The sequence below is a fragment of the Empidonax traillii genome, unplaced genomic scaffold, assembly GCF_003031625.1.
Source record: "Empidonax traillii isolate 1590-97213 ecotype Southwest subspecies unplaced genomic scaffold, ASM303162v1 scaffold26:size2357266, whole genome shotgun sequence".
Taxonomy (NCBI): Eukaryota; Metazoa; Chordata; class Aves; order Passeriformes; family Tyrannidae; genus Empidonax; species Empidonax traillii.
In genome coordinates this window covers 1,770,234-1,790,410 of record NW_020955219.1, presented here as the reverse complement: position 1 = coordinate 1,790,410, position 20,177 = coordinate 1,770,234, and the positions used below count along the sequence as shown (strand labels likewise).

At 40.4% G+C, this 20,177-nt stretch overlaps 1 protein-coding gene across 1 annotated transcript in view; it reads left to right on the top strand.

Moving 5' to 3' along the window:
* Positions 1-5,274: 5,274 nt before the first annotated feature.
* Positions 5,275-20,177, top strand: part of MTMR12 (myotubularin related protein 12) — a 32,533-nt gene continuing 17,630 nt past the window's right edge. The window contains exons 1-6 of the mRNA XM_027907146.1: positions 5,275-5,454; positions 13,455-13,509; positions 14,386-14,525; positions 16,323-16,395; positions 17,178-17,308; positions 17,973-18,066. Coding sequence (XP_027762947.1) covers positions 5,278-5,454; positions 13,455-13,509; positions 14,386-14,525; positions 16,323-16,395; positions 17,178-17,308; positions 17,973-18,066 — 670 coding nt within the window. The 5' untranslated portion in view covers positions 5,275-5,277. The remainder of the gene's footprint in view (positions 5,455-13,454; positions 13,510-14,385; positions 14,526-16,322; positions 16,396-17,177; positions 17,309-17,972; positions 18,067-20,177) is intronic.

The window sequence follows — 20,177 nt, the reverse complement described above, 5'->3', positions numbered from 1 at the left end:
TAATTTGGACCTGCACTCTTCTGCATGCATGTTTTGGCACTATATGCCCTATATGCCCCAAATGGTAGATGAACCTTCCTGGTCATTGGTCAGATGTCCCCATGGCCCCTTTCTAGGGCCTTTTACCACCTAGGTTATTACCTAACCAACACTTCAAATTTTAGTTTGCTCACTAGCCCGGGAAGGCCCTTGTAGAACAAAAATATCCAGTAATTAGGGGATGGATACAAAATTGCAATAGTCTGTATTGCTACTGCTGAAGGAACTGCTGTTTGCCATCTGAGTCATGATGTTGCCATGTGGGGCATCCCACATGGCCTTACTTAAGAAATAAAATCCATCTCTTCACTCACCTTCAGGGAGGAACTAGGCATGTGGCATCCCTAGGTTGAGACATGGGATGGATTAGGAGTCAGAGCCGGAGTTTTCACCTGGTGAAAGCTAGAATAGATCTGCTTTCCCTTTACTAGGGGATATTCACACAAAACCTCCCCAGAGAAATTAGGTTCTCACAACAATGAATAGAAAATATTGCATACAAAATCAAAACACATGATACAGTCAGTAGAGAAAGATCACTGCAATAAAGATGAGAGATAACGAGTTCATATAAGACACCATTATACAGTCTCTGACCATATACTTCATAAATGAGGATGGAAACAAATGGTTATACTCCACAGCTCCAGTATTACCTTGGAGTTCACCTCAAAGGCGACAGACTGTAATCTGAACCAAGTCTGGCAACTAATTCCCAAAGAACACTGAAAGTATTGACAGATGAAAATGTCAGTGTGAATCCAGTGCTAAAAGCAACATCTTAGAGCTTTTCTTTTTCTTTTTTTTAGAATTGTCTTAATTTGCATAAAGCTAACATTCATGACTTTTCATAGGAAATTATCTTAACCTGTGTGTAAAGCAGAGATAGCTATAAACTGATTTGCTGGCCTTTTCCCAGGGGGCATCACAGTGTATTCCTCATTTGTGATTTTTTCTCTGATAGTTCCCAGTAATCTGACTTCCGTCTTCATCTTAATTCTCCTATATTTCTTGCATACTGATTTCAGCCACTTTAATGTGTTTAATATATTAAGCCCTAAACTGAGTTACTTAATTGAACAGTAGAAATAGGGAGTATCAGACCCAGCACACATGAGTCTGAGATCTGTTTATATTAGGGGTAAATCCAACACTCTGGGGACACCTCCTCCCTTCTGAGCACGCGTGACCATCTGTGATGCTCTGGGAAGTGTCAAGAGTAACTACACGTGTATGACAGAAACATCCAGGTTTGTGCATTTAAGTGCAGTTCTTCTGGCAATGCCTAGACAAGTGTGGAAAAAAAGAAAAAGCTTCAAATTCTATCCGGGTAGCTTTTCTGGATAGAAGAGGAGGATCGTGAAACCATGACAAATGATAATTTTGTGAGATTCTCTTTCCGGCTTCTGCTTCAAAATCTTTACCTGTGTCAGCACTGGAGGTGCATTTCCTAAAAGCAGTGTCCACACCTGGGTGAAGCCGTGATGGGAGGTCAAAGGGGTGCACAACCACAGAGTCCTGCCAGTGATTCACCCCTCTGGAATGGAAGCTCTGCCCACCTGTGACTTTTCAGGTCTATAGTAGGGCAAAGACTTCTTCTATTTTCTTCAAAAAGAGGAAATTGGGAGTAGAAATTCAGTAGTCACACAAGTTTGCTCAACACCCAGGAATGTCTTTAAAAATTCATGACACCTCTCCAACCTGTACCAAAGCAGCCACAACACACAGTGACCTGCACCCCATCCGAGTGCACCACAGTGCATCCAAGCACCCTTTGGACTCCCCAGGGCACCGCGATTTACAAAGTCCCAGGCTCAGAAAAGCTGGAATGCGACACAAAGCTGTGTTCAGTGATCTTTGCCAACTGCGCTCCAGATACTGCCTTGGATAATGCCTTATCCAGGCTACTCACTCCCCATGGCTAAGGCAATGCTGATGAGGAGGAAGGAAAGGAATTTTCCATTAAGGAAAATAGGAGATACAACTTGTAGTTTGGAGGATCCCTGAAAAAAAAATTGATAGAAAAGCTGCAAGTGGCTCCTTTTTGTCTCCTCTCTATCAGCTGTTCCCACCCAGCTTGGGCACAGCTGAGAATTCAGCTGAAAAAATTACTCAAAGTAGTGGCATATAAATTTTTTAAACAAAGCAATCTCTGTTCAGGGGAAGATCAGAGTTGGTCTGTGAATTTCCCTCTTTTAAAGCTTTAAAGGTAAATACCGTGATTATATTTTTAGAAATACTTCAAAGTATAAGGATAAAATGAGGTCAGTAAAATGCGGTATGCCCTCACCCACCACAGATAAACTAGAACTTGACTTTTAAAAAGTTTTACTCTTCTACACTTGCATGACTGTCATTGATATAACTGAGAAATGTAAAACTGAGCAAAACTAAACTACATAATTTTACACTTTTTTTTTTTTTTTTTTAATACACCGGAAGTCATTGGCAGCATGAAACAACACTTCCCATTTAGAAGTAACGTGGGAAGACAGATCCTGTTAATAAACCATCCCAGGAATTTCAATTTCTTGCAAAATTATGTCTTAAAAAGTCTTCACTGGTGAAGAGAATAATCCCAAATGATACAGCATTGAACTGCCTTGTTTCCTCACAGGGAGAAAATTACAGGGGGTAATTGGGAACAACTCTACAGAGTGAAAATGTGCAGGGAGGGAGCCCATAAAAATGACAGGAAACTAAATATATAAATACATAAATGAGAGGCAGTAGATGACTATGGGGCAGTAGATGACTATAGTGTAAAGACAAGGAGGGAAAGGAGGGCACTTCAGAAGACCAACTTCAATCTGGCCAAGCTAATTTCCTGAGGTGATTGGAGCACTGGGCAGTCTCTTGAGGTTGTTGCTGAACAAAGACTATATTTGGGTGCCTTCAGAAGGAGCCTATCTCCCTCCACTGTCTGCTGGAGGAATCTACGGAGATCAGGTGGCTGGGTTGAGGTTGGCTTTTGTGAGTACTTCCCACAGACTCCAGATTTTAGAAGAGAAGAGAAGACAGAGACCTTTCTGAGGAAAGGGAAGATCCCCAAAGCGCTCAAGGCTCTGTAATCTGTTGTGGCACTGTGGGTTGCAGTTGGCCCTTTCAGATGCCAGTGTCCCTTTCTGAGGTCAGTAAACCTGCATGTGTGATAGTTTATTTCATTCATTCCAGAAAAGATGAAGACACTGACTGATGAAGGGAATCTGAATCCTGCCCTAAAATTCCAGGCAAAAGGCTTCAAATTCCTTCTGCAATTGGTTGAGCCCTGCACATTTTGCAGCCTGGAGAGCAAACCCCAGGAAGGAACACTCCCTGTTTATTGCCAGGGACAGGACATGGATATTTTGCTGATGGAGATTAGCAGTTACATTCCGAATTTTTTGGATGTAGGGCTTTTTTTTTGATGAGATGTTGAAGAATGAATTCCCATGTGCTATGTGGGAATTAAGGCTCCTTTTGCACTTCCCATCTGAGTTAAGACTCTGGCCTGGTGTCAAAACATCCCTTCCTCTTTGAAACATGCTATGTCAGTAAGTAGCTGATTTTTGCCTCAGCATGCTATAAACTTCATGGCATTCTGAGGTATTCATGTTATTCCCACTGTAAATTTTTAGTATAGTGCCATTCTTTTCCTTTGTGTATTTTAATGCACTTGAGAGCACTGAAGTGCAGTCCCACATTTCCCCTCACCCTGGATTTACACCAATTTAATCCCATGGGGTGTACTTTTGACCCATGCAGCTGAGGTCAGCTACAATGTAAGGAATGACAAGGAAGCAGCTGTGGAGTGAAACATGAGAGCTCTTCTGCGTGGGATCCCATACCAGAATAGTCTTTGTTGTAAAATTACTGTTGAAACATAATCTCTGAATTTTCTTTTTTTTTTTTTCTGACAATTTTCTTGAAGGTGATTAAATTCAAAGACTTCTTTTTCCTTGAGTTTGAAAATAGAGAGATTGTTTTATTTCTGAAATAAAACAGTCACTCCACTTTACTTTTATAAAAGCTCTCTTACACATGTAACCCTTTTTCTTCTTTTGGTTTTCCTAAGTCTGGGTTTGGAGCAAGGTAAATAAAGAATATTGCAATAAAAAGAGGGGGAATGATATGAGAAGTGCTTATCATTATTATTTAAGTAGCTATTGATGTTCACATCCTATGATCTACTGAAGTTTGCAAAGTATGTTTTATTTTTGTAAAAATATTTCCATGAAGTCTACTCTGTGTGCGAATTGTCACCTGGGTTACCATTCGTCATTTGAATTCCTATGTTGTCTTGCTGCACTGCCACAGGCCATTAACAATATTTGCATTGTTCTGTATCCATATAAAAATGAAGCTTTTAAAAGTAACCTAGTTACCAGGTAAACCTGGTGTTCATTTACAGTGTCCAAAGACAACATTCGAGGGAGGATGTGGCTGTAACACATTAACAGACATTGAGCAGAGGACTTCTTGGGGTCTATCAGCAGTCAGGTTTCAGAGGCTTTAGAGGATCATTTCACAGAGAGTGAGTTTTATGTCATTTTCCTTGCACTTCTCCTGCCATAAGTAAAACTCAGCATCTCAATGCTTTGTTTAGATTTTATTTAATGCTCGCCTTTCTTGTAAGTTTGCACAGATACAACATTGGCGTTTTGCAGCTGAGTACAAAAGAGTGCAATGGATGACTAAAACAAAGTTTAGATTGGATATTAGGAAGAAATTCTTGGCTGTGTGAGGCTCTGGAACAGGTTGCCCACAGAAGCTGTGGATGCCCCATCCCTGGAAACGTTCAAGGCCAGGTTCGATGGGATTCGGAGCAACCTGGTCTGGTGGAAGGTGTCCCTGCCTATGACAGGGGGATGTGGAACGAAATGAGCTCTAAGGTCCTTTACAGCCCAAACCATTCTGTGATTTCATGACTCTATGGAAGTGACAACGGGACCGAGGCCCAGGCAGGGGCGGGCGCTCCTCTCAGCAACGCAAAAAGGGACGCGGTTACCCCGAAATTCAAACAGCCAGAGGAAGAGAGACCCCCTGTTAGCCCAAGCCGCGCACCGCAGGGCAAAGAGCAGCCAAGACCTTGCCTGGACATCCCTCGGGAGATGCCCGGGCCGTGCCCACCCCAGTCCCAGGGACGGTGACTAACAGCGCCCGGGCCCAACGGGGGCTGTGGGCGGGAGGCGGCGCCCTAGAAATGGCCGTCGCGGGGCCGGGCCGGGGCCGGCCTCGGGGCTGTGGCTGTGGGCGGGCATGGGCGGTGTCGGCTCCGTGATGCGGATCCTGGCCGCGCCGCGGCGGGATCGCTCCTTCCGCTGCCTCCCCGCTCGGGACGAGCCCAGCGAAGCGGCGCGGTCGCCGGCTGGGGCCATGTTGGGCGGCGGGGCCAGGGCGGCCAAGCCGTCCTTCGTGTCCTACATCAGCCCGGAGGTGCGGGGGGCGCGGGCGGGGAAGGGCCGCGGGAGGGGCGGTGGGGCCGCGGCGGACACGGGGGGGACCCCCGGGCGAGGCTCCTCCCGCCCCCTCAGCCCCGGCGGGTCCGCGGGGAGCGGAGGATCCTGAGGGAGCGGGGACGGGGCCGGGGGTGCCGCCGGGGACTGCGGGGCTGAGCCCTCCCGGGGGCTGCCCTGAAGGTGAGAGGGTGATAAAAAGCTGAAAAAAAAAAAATTTAAGAAATATCGCTGGCTGGTCAGGGGAGTTGTTTTCATGTGCAGGAACCAGATGTCGGGCTGCGGCTGCTCGTCCCGTAAGGTGGGACTTTCCGAACCTGTTGTTCTTATTGTCCCTGAACATCACTTCGCGCTGTGCCTCGGGGAACTCCTTGCTCTCAGTTCTGCCGCTGGAAAGCCCTGGATCTCCTTCCCTGGCAGCTCTTGGCTGTGTGTATCTTTGTGCTCAGCCTTCATATTGTTCTTTCCTCTTGTCCTTGCACTTATTTATTGAAACTTGTGTTGGCGGGTTGATTGAAGTGACCTTAGACTTGGTTTACTGAGGTCATCTTGTTACCAGATGGCATTAGGTCGGTATTATTCTGTATTCTTCCATTCTTATTCCTGGCAAACAGCTGTTTTAACTAATCCGTGAAAATGAGCCATATGTGTTGGGTTTTTCACCCCCTCCTATTTCTTTGTAATCTGTGTCAGACCGGTTCTTCTTAATTGTTCGATTCTCATGAGACCTTCTTAAGGAGAGAGTTTTGTTTATCTTGTTGGTTATTACAGTCAGTCACTTGGTAGGACCTTGGTGAACGCACTACTTTTATTTTTCACTGGATCTGAAAACAATGCATAGTTGTTACAACTAAAGTAGCTGGGCTACTGAAAACGTAGGTCCTTAGGTTGTGATAGCAAAACTGGCTCTATATGTTGTTCAGGCCTGGTGGCATGTAGTTTCATCGTTTTGCTTTAAAAGTTTCCTCTTTCTTGTATTTTCAAGCAAAAATGGGTGTAAATTATATGTACAAATACTTCTGGAGTCAGCCAATATGTTCCCGTGTAACATCATTGTTTCACCTTAGGAAAATACCTTGTACAAATGTACAAAATTCAGTTCTCAGGGAACTGAATGTTGTGAAGGTTACAGCTTGACTTGTTGAACTTACTGGATGACATTTCACCACTTAAATGAGTGAAGGGGATGACTGAAGCTTGCTAGAAAAAATGGCTGGTTTGGAAAAGTACAAGTCAAATACATATAGTGCAAAATAGTAAAATATCAAATAATAAAGAGTACTTTAACTTGATTTCAACTGCGGTGATGTAATACCTCAAATATGATCCTGATGGCTGTAGGAAGAATAACAGAAGTATTTAATATTGGAAGATGAAGCTCTTAATGAAATACCCTGATTCACTTGAGCTTGCAGTCATTAACTCTTGACATATTCCTACTGCTTTTAGCCCTTTCCTTTTTGGACTTAAGTTTAAGAATTTCATGGACTCTTGCAGCAGAAACTTTGTGTTACAGTTGTGACTTCTGTTATAGAATTGGTGTCTCTTTAGCACCTTCAGGAGCTCAGTGAAACTGAGGTCTGCTGTGAGTAGCAAGTAAAGCAAGTGTGACTCTGCTCTTGTTGACAGCCTATGACTGCCTTAACGGTTACACAGGAAACTGAAGACTTTAGTGGCTTTTTTGAGGATTAGGAAAAAAAGTTAGATATATGTTGAAAGTTATGGGGCTATTTGGGTTTCTAGAAAAAGCACATTGATTAAAAATCCTAAAGTAAGCAGAAGTGAACATCTCTCAAGGAACTGTATTTTTTATGCACCCAAGAAAAATAACTTTCTGAACATGGGTTTCCTGAACAAGTTAAGTTTCATGTAGCTGAGTTTTTAAAATGGAGCTAGACTGATAGAGCAGTCCTCATTCTTAATATTGGAATATTAGGGGGAATTCCTAATATGTGGAGCATAGTTTGGTCAGCTGGGAAATTTGATCAAGGTAGTGTTAACTTTCATGTGCTCAGGGAGGAGTATTGGCAACAGGTGTATTCAGCATGCTGCTTCCTCTGGCAGGTCCTGTCAAAAGGCGGGAAACAGCAGTTCAGGGACTTGATGAGCTTGAGGTTACATCTGAGTAGCATTGGAGTTAATGGTGGACTTCTTGCTGAATTTGCAGAGCCTTGCCTTGAACCTCACTGTGCTTCTGATCTGCAGCACAAAGATTTCCTGTCAACCACTGTGCAACAGAGAGCAATATAGTAGTGTCATTCTGTAGCCCCCCCCCTTTGCTTGTAGCTTCCAGGTTGTCTGGGCTTGTCCTTGTTTGCTTGGCAAGTTGTTTAAGACCTTAAGCTGCCCCTTCTAGGTTGGAGGAGCCTTACAAATAAGGAAATCAATAGGCAGAGCTGCGTTTTGGTTTAGCGCCTCTTATTTATTCCATCTTCAGATACTTGAGGGGCACAGTAAGCAGTGTTCTGACAAGTAAAATTTAAGTTAGCTTTAAGCCGCTCTGTGTGTTTGATTGACTAAGAAAAGAAACAGGAACACTTAGTGTTAATATATGGCCACATGGAGGTAAAGAGTGAAAAGAAAATGCTCTTTATTAAAGGAACAGCAGTATTTTCTTCTGTGAAACTCCAGAATGTCTGGAAAAGCAGTGTTTTTGATATCTGACTAAATATAACCTAGTTATGCTCTGCTTTATGGAACCACAGATCAATCAATGGTCTGTTGAGAGTGAGACTGTAGGATGTTGATATTAATGACACACTTCCCCTCAGGACAGACTTGGCTCCCCTGCAGGAAGTGGGGTGAATGCTAGGGTATAAAGTCAATGTTTTGACATGTCTGATCATAGACTTGGAATATTTGTCTTTGGAGACACAGAAACAAGAACCACTGAATTACTTCATAATTTCTAACTTTTTCAAACTTTCAAAACTGAGGGGATTTACAGGGCAAACAAGGTGGATCATCTTTCCCTAAAAAATCTTAATTTGGATAAAAAAGTAGCTATTGAATTTGATTTGAAGCTTAAAGTTGATTTTTTTGCACGTACATTCTTTAGAGTTAAATCCTTCATGTTAATTATTATAGGATGCTATTTCATGTGTTAGCCCTTAAAGTTCAGAAGAAGTTGTTCTGCTCCACACGACCTGTCCCTGAAACCTGGAGTATACCACAGACTGCTGAGGGTAATTTTCATACCTCTTGTGCTTTGTCTCTCATGGCCTGCACATTTGTTAGCTCATAACCACCACGAGTACTTTTTGCCTGTAAATCTTGGTACAATATTTTGTGTTCTGTAGTAATCACTCTTAAAATAGCGCAATACTGCTTCAAAACCGGAATGGTGTAATTAAAGGGTTAGTGGTCTGTGGAATAGGAGTTATTGAAGAGGACAGCTGGGCTGACATGGGGGAAGCCAGGAGCTGATGTCAGAGGAGATGGACAGGACAATGTAAGGAAGGAGGAAAGGATAAGAGATGAAATGGACATGGAAAACATGCGCTGTGATCTAATGGACTGTTGAATAATGGAGTGAAAGGAAGGAAAATTAGCAGTTAGAGATTATTTTCTGCAATGTTATTAAAGTGTAGTAAGTATATCCTCTGGATTGTATAGCATACAACATGGGACTAGGCTTGTGTGACCAATAAAGAAAATACCAAGTACTTAATGTGGTTTGTTTCTGAATACAAAGTATATGCTATGCATTTGCACAGGTATTTTCCCTTTTGTGTGACATTCTGGTGGAATTGTTAGGCACAAGTTTGATTTATTTTACTCAGGAACATTGTACCTCATTTGTTGGAGCACCACAACCAGCTTGCAAGTATTTCAGTACACAGTTCAGCTTTTACAACTGATAACTTTCCTAACTATGCATTTATCTTTCACCCCTCTTTTGGTCCTCTAGTGAAGTAAATATGAAAAAAAGCGCAGATGTTCATGGCAAACCTCACCATGACGTAGAGCTTCCCCATGCAGAGCTTACTTGTGGAAAACTATGTAAAAACATGATAGTATCCTGTGTCCCCACAGCTCTGCTATTTACTATCAGCTTTGAAAGAATGTACTTTTCAGCCAACACTCTTGATACCCTGAAAGTGATAACTGGTTCCTCTGTTATTTGAATGTCCGAAACGTGTTTTCTCAGCATGTTTACTAAAAATCTTATTTCTCATTGTTGGAATTACCTCTGGCACAAATATCCAGCTATGGATAAATGGAGACTCTACTGTGGGTATGGTGGGTCCAGTGTTTATGGCATACAATTTGGAGCAGCAGACCTTATGCATGGTCTCTGCTGGGCGTGATGAGCAACATCCAGTGTCAACAGACTAGTATCTATCTATCTATCTGTACATTGCAATACTGATTAAAAAAACAAATATCCAGATTTTCTAACAGGATTTGTGTTCTAGCATGCAGGGAATGTTTTTCTGGCTTTTCGTATCTGCTGTACACAGTTGTTTACCCCCATGTGGAGTGAGAGGAATTGCTCTCAGTTGTGGTGAGGCTGTAGGACAAAAAGCAGAACTTGCTTGGGATTCTTTTCCTGCTCCAACTGTTAGGACCCTTTTAATGAAGCATAGCTGCTGCTTGACCTTGCTGCCCTGAACTTGATGTTGCCTCACGTATGCCTTCAGCACTTGGGGAAGACCTCCCCAGACAGATGTGGGGAAGATACACTAGTCTCTTCAAATATGTAGGTTTTTTGTGGAGAGCTGAATGTAGCCCCTGGATATTGCAAACTGTGCAGTTGTTCCTCATACTCAGGTAAAAATCAAGATGAGAAGAGGTGAGCCTTTCCTTAAGAAAAACAGTTTCAGTATTGTGTTTTTCTCCCCTGTGTTGAGGCAGAGAATCTGTGAGCACTGTGGTGTCTCCTTTTCTTGGCACTTCATGGTTTTATAGGGCAGTCACCTGAAGTTGCTTTTAACTAGCTAGAAGGAGTATGCATTATGAATTAATAAGGTGTCAGCCTTACATGTCAGCCTGAAGTTGTGGCATGAGTGGATACTCTGCACTGTTAAAACTGATAATTAAAGGGCATTGCTATAATACCTACCACTGTTCCAGAGCCTGGAAAAAGGACTGTAGCACAAGGTGAGTGCACAAGTGAGAAGCATCTTTGAGGAAGAAGTTTCTAAAACCCTCAGTAAAGTTAAGGTCTTTGTCTCTGAAGCAATCGACGTTAATTTTCCTCATTTGTGTGGTGTCCTATGGGTGTCTGCTTTTGGCTGTGGCTGCTAGTAGGTTTCCTGTGTTGTATCTCGAGCAAGAAGTGACAAAATGCTGCTTGGGATACTCAGAACAGGGAAGCTACAGATGTGTCTGTATAGATCTATAAGAAGTATCTCTAGAGTCTGCATGGCTTTCTGTGGTGACATGCGGAAAGTGCCTGCATGCTTAGCTTCAACAAATGGTCGAAGGGAATCTTCATTCCTGAAGTCCAGATATGTTTAGTAGCTTGTGGAAAAGGACAGATTTACTCCTGCTGCGTCCCTTTCGTTTCTTTGCTCATCTGACCTGTTGATGAGCCAGTTCTGCTGACAATAAGCACTAATTGCAAAACCAGATGTAGCACAAGTACATACATCCCAGCTGATTTTATGAACCAAATTACCTCACCATGTAGGCAGACAAACCCAGGGATAAAAGCACTGGCTGGGAGACTATGAACCTGTGACTGATTAAAGGGATGTTGAACAGCATGAATTGTAGTTGTCAGCAGGCTCTTAAGTTAGTGGCAGGATCTGTGTTGCCCCAAAACTTAAATGTGTGTTAAAAATAAAGTTGAAACAGAATGGAGATGGTGGCTAAACCTGTGGTTTCCTGCACAACTTGCACTGACTCACCGTGAGTTAACAACATATCTTCCTAAAGATCTTTGTCTTCTCCCTGAGAAGAGCAAATACATTTTTTTTTATCTACAAAACATTACTAGAATTTAATGTATTTTAGTGTTCTCCCTGGGAAAATGAGTGCCACCGCATGGGTTCTTTGGCAACATTCATGGCTTGCAGTCTAGCTATCCCTAGCATACATGTCTTTAATATGTTTATTAATTCATGATGGGAATATAAATAGAACTGTTCTGTACACTCAGCTCTTGAAAGCTGTTGAATGTTACAGGAATTCTACCTGTAGTAAGCACTTCAGTGAGTGGGGTTTTGTCAGCAAAGCACAACTGGATTTTAGAAGGTGGTCTCAGTGTTTGTCTGAGGTCTCTAATCTGTTGTGATGGAATCTAATGAAAATTCTAATCCCTTTTAGAAGATAACCACTTTAACTTGTAACCAACACCCAGAGCACCTGTTCAGAATTATTTGCCTTGGACATCTGTTATAAAAGCTTCATTGCATTTTTGCAAATGGGTGTAAGCATAAAAAACTTCCTTGAGGTCAAATTTTTTTTCCTCAGCTCTTATCTGCTAACAGTAACATAAAATGGTACTCATGGCAATGAGTTCAAACACTGAAATCTGGTTAATATACTGTTTTACTGTTCTGTAGCAGTGATGGCTGGCATTCAGTTTCTGAGCAGTGTTGCATGTAGTTGCACACAAAGAGTGATTGTATAAGGTATGACTATTAAAGTCATTGGTAAATCAGAAGTTTAGCTTAGAGCTACCAGTGGTAAGGAGGCAACACTGGAGAAAGAGTAGTGTGTGCATATCTTCTCTGAATGCAGCAGTGTTTACCTTAAGCTACAGTAATTTTTTTAGCTGACAAGTGTGAACGTTGATTAAAATCTACTTGTACAACATCCACTCTTGGAAGTCTAAGGCAGCAAACTGTGTTTTGCTTTCTGCATTAGCTGCCAGCTGTAGTTACGGATTTCTTTCTTCTCCACCGTTTTAATTCTATAACCTTTATTCAGCCTGTTGTGAACATCTCTGCTGTTCTCATGACATGATTTCCTGGTGGTTTTAGCTTTGCTGTGCAACCTTCAGACTTTGTTCTGGTTCTTCTGACTGTTGAGGGCAAGTGTTTATATGAAGGACAGGGGGATTTATTTTTGTGCTCTCAGGGGCTTTTGTTTCTCTGTATTTAATCCAGGAAAACTATTACTGCTTGTATCTCCCTTTGATTGCTTGCCTTGATTTGCAGCATCTGACTCTGGATGCTGGTGACAAACTAAAATTAGCTTGCTTACTGCTGTGGCCCCCGGGGGTGTTTCTAGTTAACTAATAGTTTTCCAGAAAGACTCCAGTGCGTGTGAAGCGATTGGACTTGGAGGAGGAAGTTCTGAACTGGCTGAGCAGGAAGGGTGTAGCATGTCCTCTAGTTTATTAGTCTTTTGGCTGGAGATTTTAGCCCAACTATCAGTGCCGTAAGGCTGAAGTAAGCGATACTGAGAATGTTCGTTTTATGCAGTTTAGGTCCAAACTTAAGGATATCCCGTCACTGGTTTTTACCTCTTGGCTTTGAGATCCTGAAGTCCCTTTCATATTCTGTTAGTACTTTTTAAGTAACTTTTTGTGCTTTGATTGAAATAGTACACGTAAGAAAATCAGAAACAGGTAGTGATGGGTGAACCTTGAAAAATTGTGAAGGATGCATTAGAAAAAATAGTAAGTCATACGTGGGAAAGCTTATGAATGAATTCTGGGAGATGCTGTTGTAATACTGAGTTTGTGCTTATCCATTCAGGTGTGCTGAGAGAACTTAAAAAGTATTTGTAATGCTTTATTTCTATCTGTTACTTATACAGATAATGCATTTTTTTATATGTGTGTTCAGAAATGCATGTAACTGTCACTGTGGGTGGCATACCACTTAATTATTTAGCTAATAGACAACTGACTTTTAGAGGAAGGATCACATTGCAAACTTACTCTCTTTTGTATAGAAGGCATTTTCCTTAATTTTAATTTACCTATTTGCTAGAATGTGAGGTGTTGAAGAGGGAGAGTGTAGTTATTTACAGCATCTGTTGAAGGTAATAATTCAAAGTAATAATTACTCTTTCTCTCTGTAGGAAATACACATAAAGGAACCCATAGAAAAGGAAGTAAATCCTCGTTTATTACCAGGTAACTATTGTATATGTTTTTGTTTGTTAGGGAACTGAAGACAAGAACTAGAGGAAACTTCCTTTCTATTTGCTTTGCTTCTATTGGAAGTTACTTAGGCCTTTTGATACCTCATTTACCGTTAAGACCTTTTTTTTTTTTTTTTCATTTACAATTATTTCTTTTCAAAAAATGTTTTCCAAGATCAGGAAAGACAAAATACCAGTAAAAGTTTACAATAAACTAGTATTGTTGTATTGGGTTTCTTGCATTTCTAGGAAAGACCACGAGTTTGTCTGATTATACCTATTAAAACTTTATTTTCTTAAACTTGTAGTTCAGTTCCTGTGAATTCTAAGACTAGATCTTCGTTGACCATTATTTATGCAAACTTCTGTTTGGGAACTTTGAAATAGCCCTGGGACCTGCAAAATAAGCAACGTCCTCAGTCAAAGCTGTGAAAAATTAACCATGATGAACTTGAAATAGTTAACTCAAATGTTTCAGCATTCTTAGAGTTTAACAGAAAGGAAAATTGGAAGCGTTAACTTGTTTATTGACCGAATACTCTTTGTTGTGGTCTGTCTTTATTTTTTTCAAGTACACACTAGCAAGGTTGTTCTTTGCAACTCTGTCTGTTGTTCTTCTGCCACTTAGGGTAGCCCATGACAGAACTCCTAAACATCTGCAGTTTGGGCCATCTGGAGTAAAGTGTGGAAGGCTCTCAGTGTGCTGATTCAGGAGCTGCCTCTTAGTGGTTTTGTGTCACAGTGATGAAGTATTTTCAGATGAGTTCTGATAAGCTGTCAGGAAGCTAATGCTGAGTTTAGGATAGCAACTGAAACAATTCACTTACAAACGTCAGTTGTGTTGCAAGTCAGTGTTTCTTTTATACAGGTGAACTGCTGCTTTGTGAAGCAAGCACAGTGTACAAGTGTACACAAGAAGATGGGTCAAATCGTGGCACCTGCGGGAAACTCGTGTGCACAAACTTCAAGATTTCTTTCCTTGACGATGATTCTGCTTCAGATGATAACGTAGGAAAATGAGTTTTCTAATTGTGACCAAACAGGCTATGAAGCATGCAGTGTGTCTGAATAAATAATCACATGTTTGTTTTGCATCCCTGTGTAAGGGAAAGATCAATTTTTCAAGTGTTTTAATGTGTGCAGATTAATCTGCATGTGCATCCTCAAGTTCTTATGACTACTTTAAGTTAAAACATTGTAAGCTTAATGGGGACACTTACCTTAGATATAGTTTATAACTATTGTGAGTTGGTGAAGCTTAAGTTAAAAGAATCTGTTGTTTTGAAAATTAAATCAACAGTTCATTTAAACCCAATTTCTGACTCCTTTTCTGGTAGCAGTTGTGGAAGTGTGAGTGTCAAACATAGCTCTGGTGCTGGATAACATCTGCCTGACTTGACTTGGGCTACATCTGCAGGATTATTTCAGGGCTATACAAGACTGAATAAGCTAATGCTCAGTGGAAATGCTCTAGATATTTGTATGGCTCACTAAAGCTCCGAATTATTCCATTCAAAGTCAGGTGTTTACTGAAAAGATTTAATAGTCTAGTGCTGTTGAGCTTGCAAAATAGTGAATAAGCTAGAAGCTTCTCAAATCTTAAAAATTATTTCCATCTTGTTTCCTTTGGTTTAGATGCTCAAATCGACCTGTCAAAGGGGAATTATAATGCCACACCTTTTTTGATATGCTTAAGCATTGAAACAGTTTGGTCCATTTAGGTGATAAAAGTGACAGGAGAGCCTGGTATGTGGCTCTTGGGTGCAAGGGGATCTCAACAGTGAAGAACAGTGAGAATAATATGATCAACACACATTGATTTTAGACAGAAGTAAAATTTCACAAAGTTATAGCGTTAAAACTAAGGCTTCTGCAGCCAAATTCAGATTTTAGGACCTTCTGGAATTAAGACAAAGTTGTGGAATTTTCTAGCATAAATCTCAAGTGATCCGGAAATAGTTGGTCATTAGTGTGGAAAGTTAGTAATGACCATGCTACTTTCTGTTCTAACACTAACTTTAGACCTTGGTCTTGTAGTATGCCAAATCAACTGTATTTCTTTTAACAAAAATTCAGGATTGGCCACGTGATTCAGAGTACTGCAGACCTGGAAGTAACATGAATAAAGTTAACTCTGTTCACAGCAAAATATAATTTACTGATGTATGTACATCAGCCTTTTGGTAATAGTATTTTACATACCAGTGTTTAATTGTGGCGTCACTCAAATGCTATTTTTTAACTCTGAACTTGTGGAATGATAGAAGTGTGGGAAACTCCAAATCACTTCAAATTTGGTGACACAGTAGATAATCAGACTGTGTGTGTCTTCACTTTACCCAGTGATAAATCTGGCTATGATGTTGGAATATTTTTTGGATGCTTGTTGTTTCAAGAGACTTTGTATTTCCTGCCAGGTTTCCATAGCTAGGAAACTTGTCACAAATGGGCTTGGATTACATCAAGTTACTGTGTTTCCTGTGTATTGGGATGATTCTAGTTTGAAAAGTGACTCTCAGTAGAAATGCATGCTTTGAAGCTATTGGAAAAGTAAAAACTCTGTCTACATTTCAATCATGGCTGAGACTTAAAAGAACTATATCTGCGATTTACAAACTGTGTCTGTGTAACCTGCATCTGTCTGTATTTTAATAACTATTCTTCAGTGTTCTGCCTTACATAGCTTATAAGAATAAGAAGTGATGCTGATATTAATGTACTGAGTGCATCCTTTGCTTGTGAGGAGGTGCTACTGCTTAGTAGTGTGACATTTCTAAGAATTTTTTTTTTTTTTTTATATTCTAGGAGCCAGAATTTAAGAATAAAATTGTAGGAGAAAATGACATAACCCTGCAATGTGTAGATCAAATCTATGGAGGTAGGTCAGCTTTTCTCCTCTGAGGTGTTTTGTAGCGCTCCTTTTACATGTACAAAGTTTTTAGAAAACTGATAGATTTGTCGCTTTGGAAACTAGGATTGTGTAGTCTGGAACAAGCAGCTGCAGTTGTATTTAATGATGAAATGACAGATAGGAAATCTCTCAAAACCCAGTCTTATCCTTAAGCTTGTCAAATTAATTTTAATTTATTTGACTGAATTAATTTGATTAATTATCTTGCTGGGAGAGACTGAGCAATTCCTTCAAAGTACAATGATTCAAACCAGAGAGTGTACTGTGAAAAGTCTCTTAAGTTTCATGCACAAAAATCTTCCAGTGTATCAACTATTCCTGTAAATGTGGAGGTATTCACTTCATTTGAGCAGTAGCACTGCAGAACAGTACAGGTACCAAATTCCCAAGCAATACTTCTTGTTTGTCTAAGGGAACTTTGTTTTGTGAGATCCATGATATCTTCAACATATTAAAGGAGAGAGAAAATGAGGTTTTAATTTTCAGGTAAATCAAGGAGTGCTTGTCAGATGGTTTGCTACAAATTTGTTTTCTACCTTGTATGAAGTAATTTGAGGGGTTCAAAAGAAAAGGTTGAGTACATTAATACAAGGGTGTGCCATTCTGTGTTGTAGGATAATTGTTTTCTCTTGCTAAAACTTGGGCTTAAATTAGTTTATTGAGAATTGTGAAGAGTCAAGCAGGTACGACTGTATCAACAGATGGCACATAATCTTTTTGATATTTACTTAGGCTTTTTAATTTTACAGTTTATGATGAGAAAAAGAAACTTCTAACCGGACAGCTGAGAAAATACCCAGAAAGGTTAATTATCTACTGTAAAGACCTTAGAGTATTTAATTTCTGCCTGAGATACACAAAAGAAGAGGAAGTGAAAAGAGTAAGTATAGTAACTTAATTTGTTTTTCTATTTTTAAGCTCAGCATTGGGTGTTTAATTTTGAGGATGAGAGAAGGGTGAAATTCAGCATGAGAGATCCCTGAAACTTTAAGTATTTTCCGATTATTTAAAAAATTTGCTCTAATCACCTCTGAGAAAGTAAAAGACTGATTTCATTAAATGTCATTATGTGTAGCATTTAAAGGATCAGATGCATTGGCGCTTTAAAGAAAACTGGAACTTTAGAGTGCTACAGGAAATCAGCTTCAGCTCAGGCAAACTTGTAAAGCTGTTCTATTTGTGACGTGTAATTTCACTATATTTTAGACTTCATCCTTTTTGTTATGAAAGCTGTTAGTTTCTTGATAACTTCAGTTCTTTTGACAGGTTAATCTGAACTCCAAACTAGGAGTCTACTGGTTTTATTTGAATATGAGTAATTCTGGAAGTTGAACATATATAATACTACTTAGGCTAAGTAGGTATAGTGTCTTGCAGACCACAGAGAAAGCTTACTAGAAGTCAGTTTTCTATCTGGGGATAGAATCCATCAGTTTTGTTTAAAACCTGGATGGAGGAGGTGACCAAAAAAAAAAAAAATCACATTTTTAACACTGACAGTCTTGGTGTGTGTGTTTAGGTGTTAATTTTTGGTCCTTTTCTAGATCGTCAGTGGTATAGTTCATCATAGCCAGACTCCTAAGCTGCTTAAACGTTTGTTTCTGTTCTCTTATGCATCAGCTGCCCCAAACAACACAGGTAAATGTTTTTGTATTTTTGATCTGTTGCATAGTTAGTTCCTTAAGCAGTCTGGGATGTTTAGTATTTGAGTGCATGCTTGGCTTCTGACTCTGCCCTGCTGGCAGATAGTCTCAGAAGGGTAATTTTTCCCTTGTTAGACTTGTTTAAAATCTCTAAACTGTCTTCTGTTGGAGTCTGTGTCCTTCAGGTAGCTGCACAGAAATTTTCCAAGCAAGAGTAGCACCCCAGACTGAAAACTTACTGTGACCAATATGTGCAAATACTTTTCACGTGGCTCATCCTCAAAATACTTTGTGTATTTTATCAGTGTGGTTTTTCCTGTACTATTGCTGTGAACCAAACTTCCTGCTCTTAATTCTGAAATTATTGCATTTGCAATGGCATCGTATCAAAAAAGTATTTCCCTTTTTTGCTCTCATTTGCAAGCAATATGATGCTTCCAGGCAACTGCAAAAAAAGCATAGGTTTGCATAGCAAGATTCTGGAAGACTTCTCACTTCCTCATAAAGCTGATTTATTACATAATCTTCCCTCTTAATCAAACTGGCCTGAATAATAAAATAAGCTGAAAAACTGAAGATAAAAAAGTTGTCAGCACACTTTCTAGCGTTCCACAGTTCAGACTTCAGTAGTGCTGTTTTGAATTAGGAGCCTGATCCTCATTGCACCAGCAACATCTATTCCTTTCACAGAGGGAAGTTTTGATGTGTGCAAGGTATTAATAGGCAGTTAGCAAAATATGTCAAGGAATTCAGAATCACTGAGATGAGAAGAAACCTCTAAAGCTCATCTAGTTGTGTTCCTGTCCATCTGCCCCTGTTCAGAGTAGGGTTAACTCCAGCTGCTTACCAGGGTCATGTCCAGGTGGGTTTCAGATACATCCACAGCCCTTCTGGACAGTCTGTTACATTATTTGACCCTCCTTGTGTTACATTTAAATGGAATTTGCTGCAGTTCAGGTTGTGCATAACTGCTTTTTGTCATGTCACTTAGTCTAGATTCATCTTCTGTGTTCTTCTCCCATGCTTCCACTCACAGTCAGGTGTTTATATACACTGGGAAGATTTCTTCCCGCTCTGTGCCCCTGCTGAGCCTGCTTCTCTGCAGCCTGAATAATCCTGGCTCTGTCTCTCCTCATACCAGGTGCTTTGAGCCCTTCACTGAAGACAATGGGCCTTCACTGGGCTTGGCCCAGGAAGCCTGTGCCTGTGGGGAGCCCTTCAGCTCCCCCTTCAGTTTTGCAGGCTGAGAACAATGGTCACTTCATTCAGGTGGTAGGCTGTGGATTTCCTAATGCAGCCCAAGAATATACTGTCTGCCTTTGCTGCAAGGGCACGTTGCTGGCTCGGGTGTTTGCTGCAGGCTTTACCTCTTAACTGGTGTTCAGTTTCAGCTACAAACATCAGAAAGGCTAAGCTTTTCCAGGGAGAGACGGGGCAAATGTGGGAGAAGCCTAGTCTTTATAGCTACACTGAAGTGCTGTGCCAGAATTCTTTCATACTTTAATATCTGTTTTCAATGCTAAGTGTCCAAGTCTCATCCTTTACAAAATTGTTACAGGATAAACCAAGTAAACTTTAGAAATTGTTTCTTATGCCCCTTATGGCCTGATACTTTTAAAATTGTAACTTTTCTGTAAGAGCTCGTTAATAATGTTCTCTTTCAAGCTGTAAATTTTTCATCAACCTTATCATCTTACAGTGGAAAGTTTCAAGTCGTTGTGTCTTCGCTGGAAGTTCTAGCTCTGTTTGGTATTTCAGGGTTAGCTGATGTTGCAGGATGTTACTTAACTATGATGTGTGCCTAAAACAATTGACATTTCTCCATAAATTATATGGTTATTATACAAGATTTGAGGCTAAATCAAGTTGCTGTCATAACTGTTGCTGGGGTGGCTAAATATAATTACAGGAAAGGTTCTCAGCTGAAATTACTGCCACTGAATTGATGTAATCAATTTTCTGCTCTTATCAAGTGCCTGAGATGTTCTGTTCAATTCAAAAACTCCATAATAAAAGAATGAGCTTTAAATGAAATGCAGTATCTGAATTTTTGTAGAAAGGTTTTTGGTATGACTGTGAATTCTTCATTTAAACCTATATTTATTA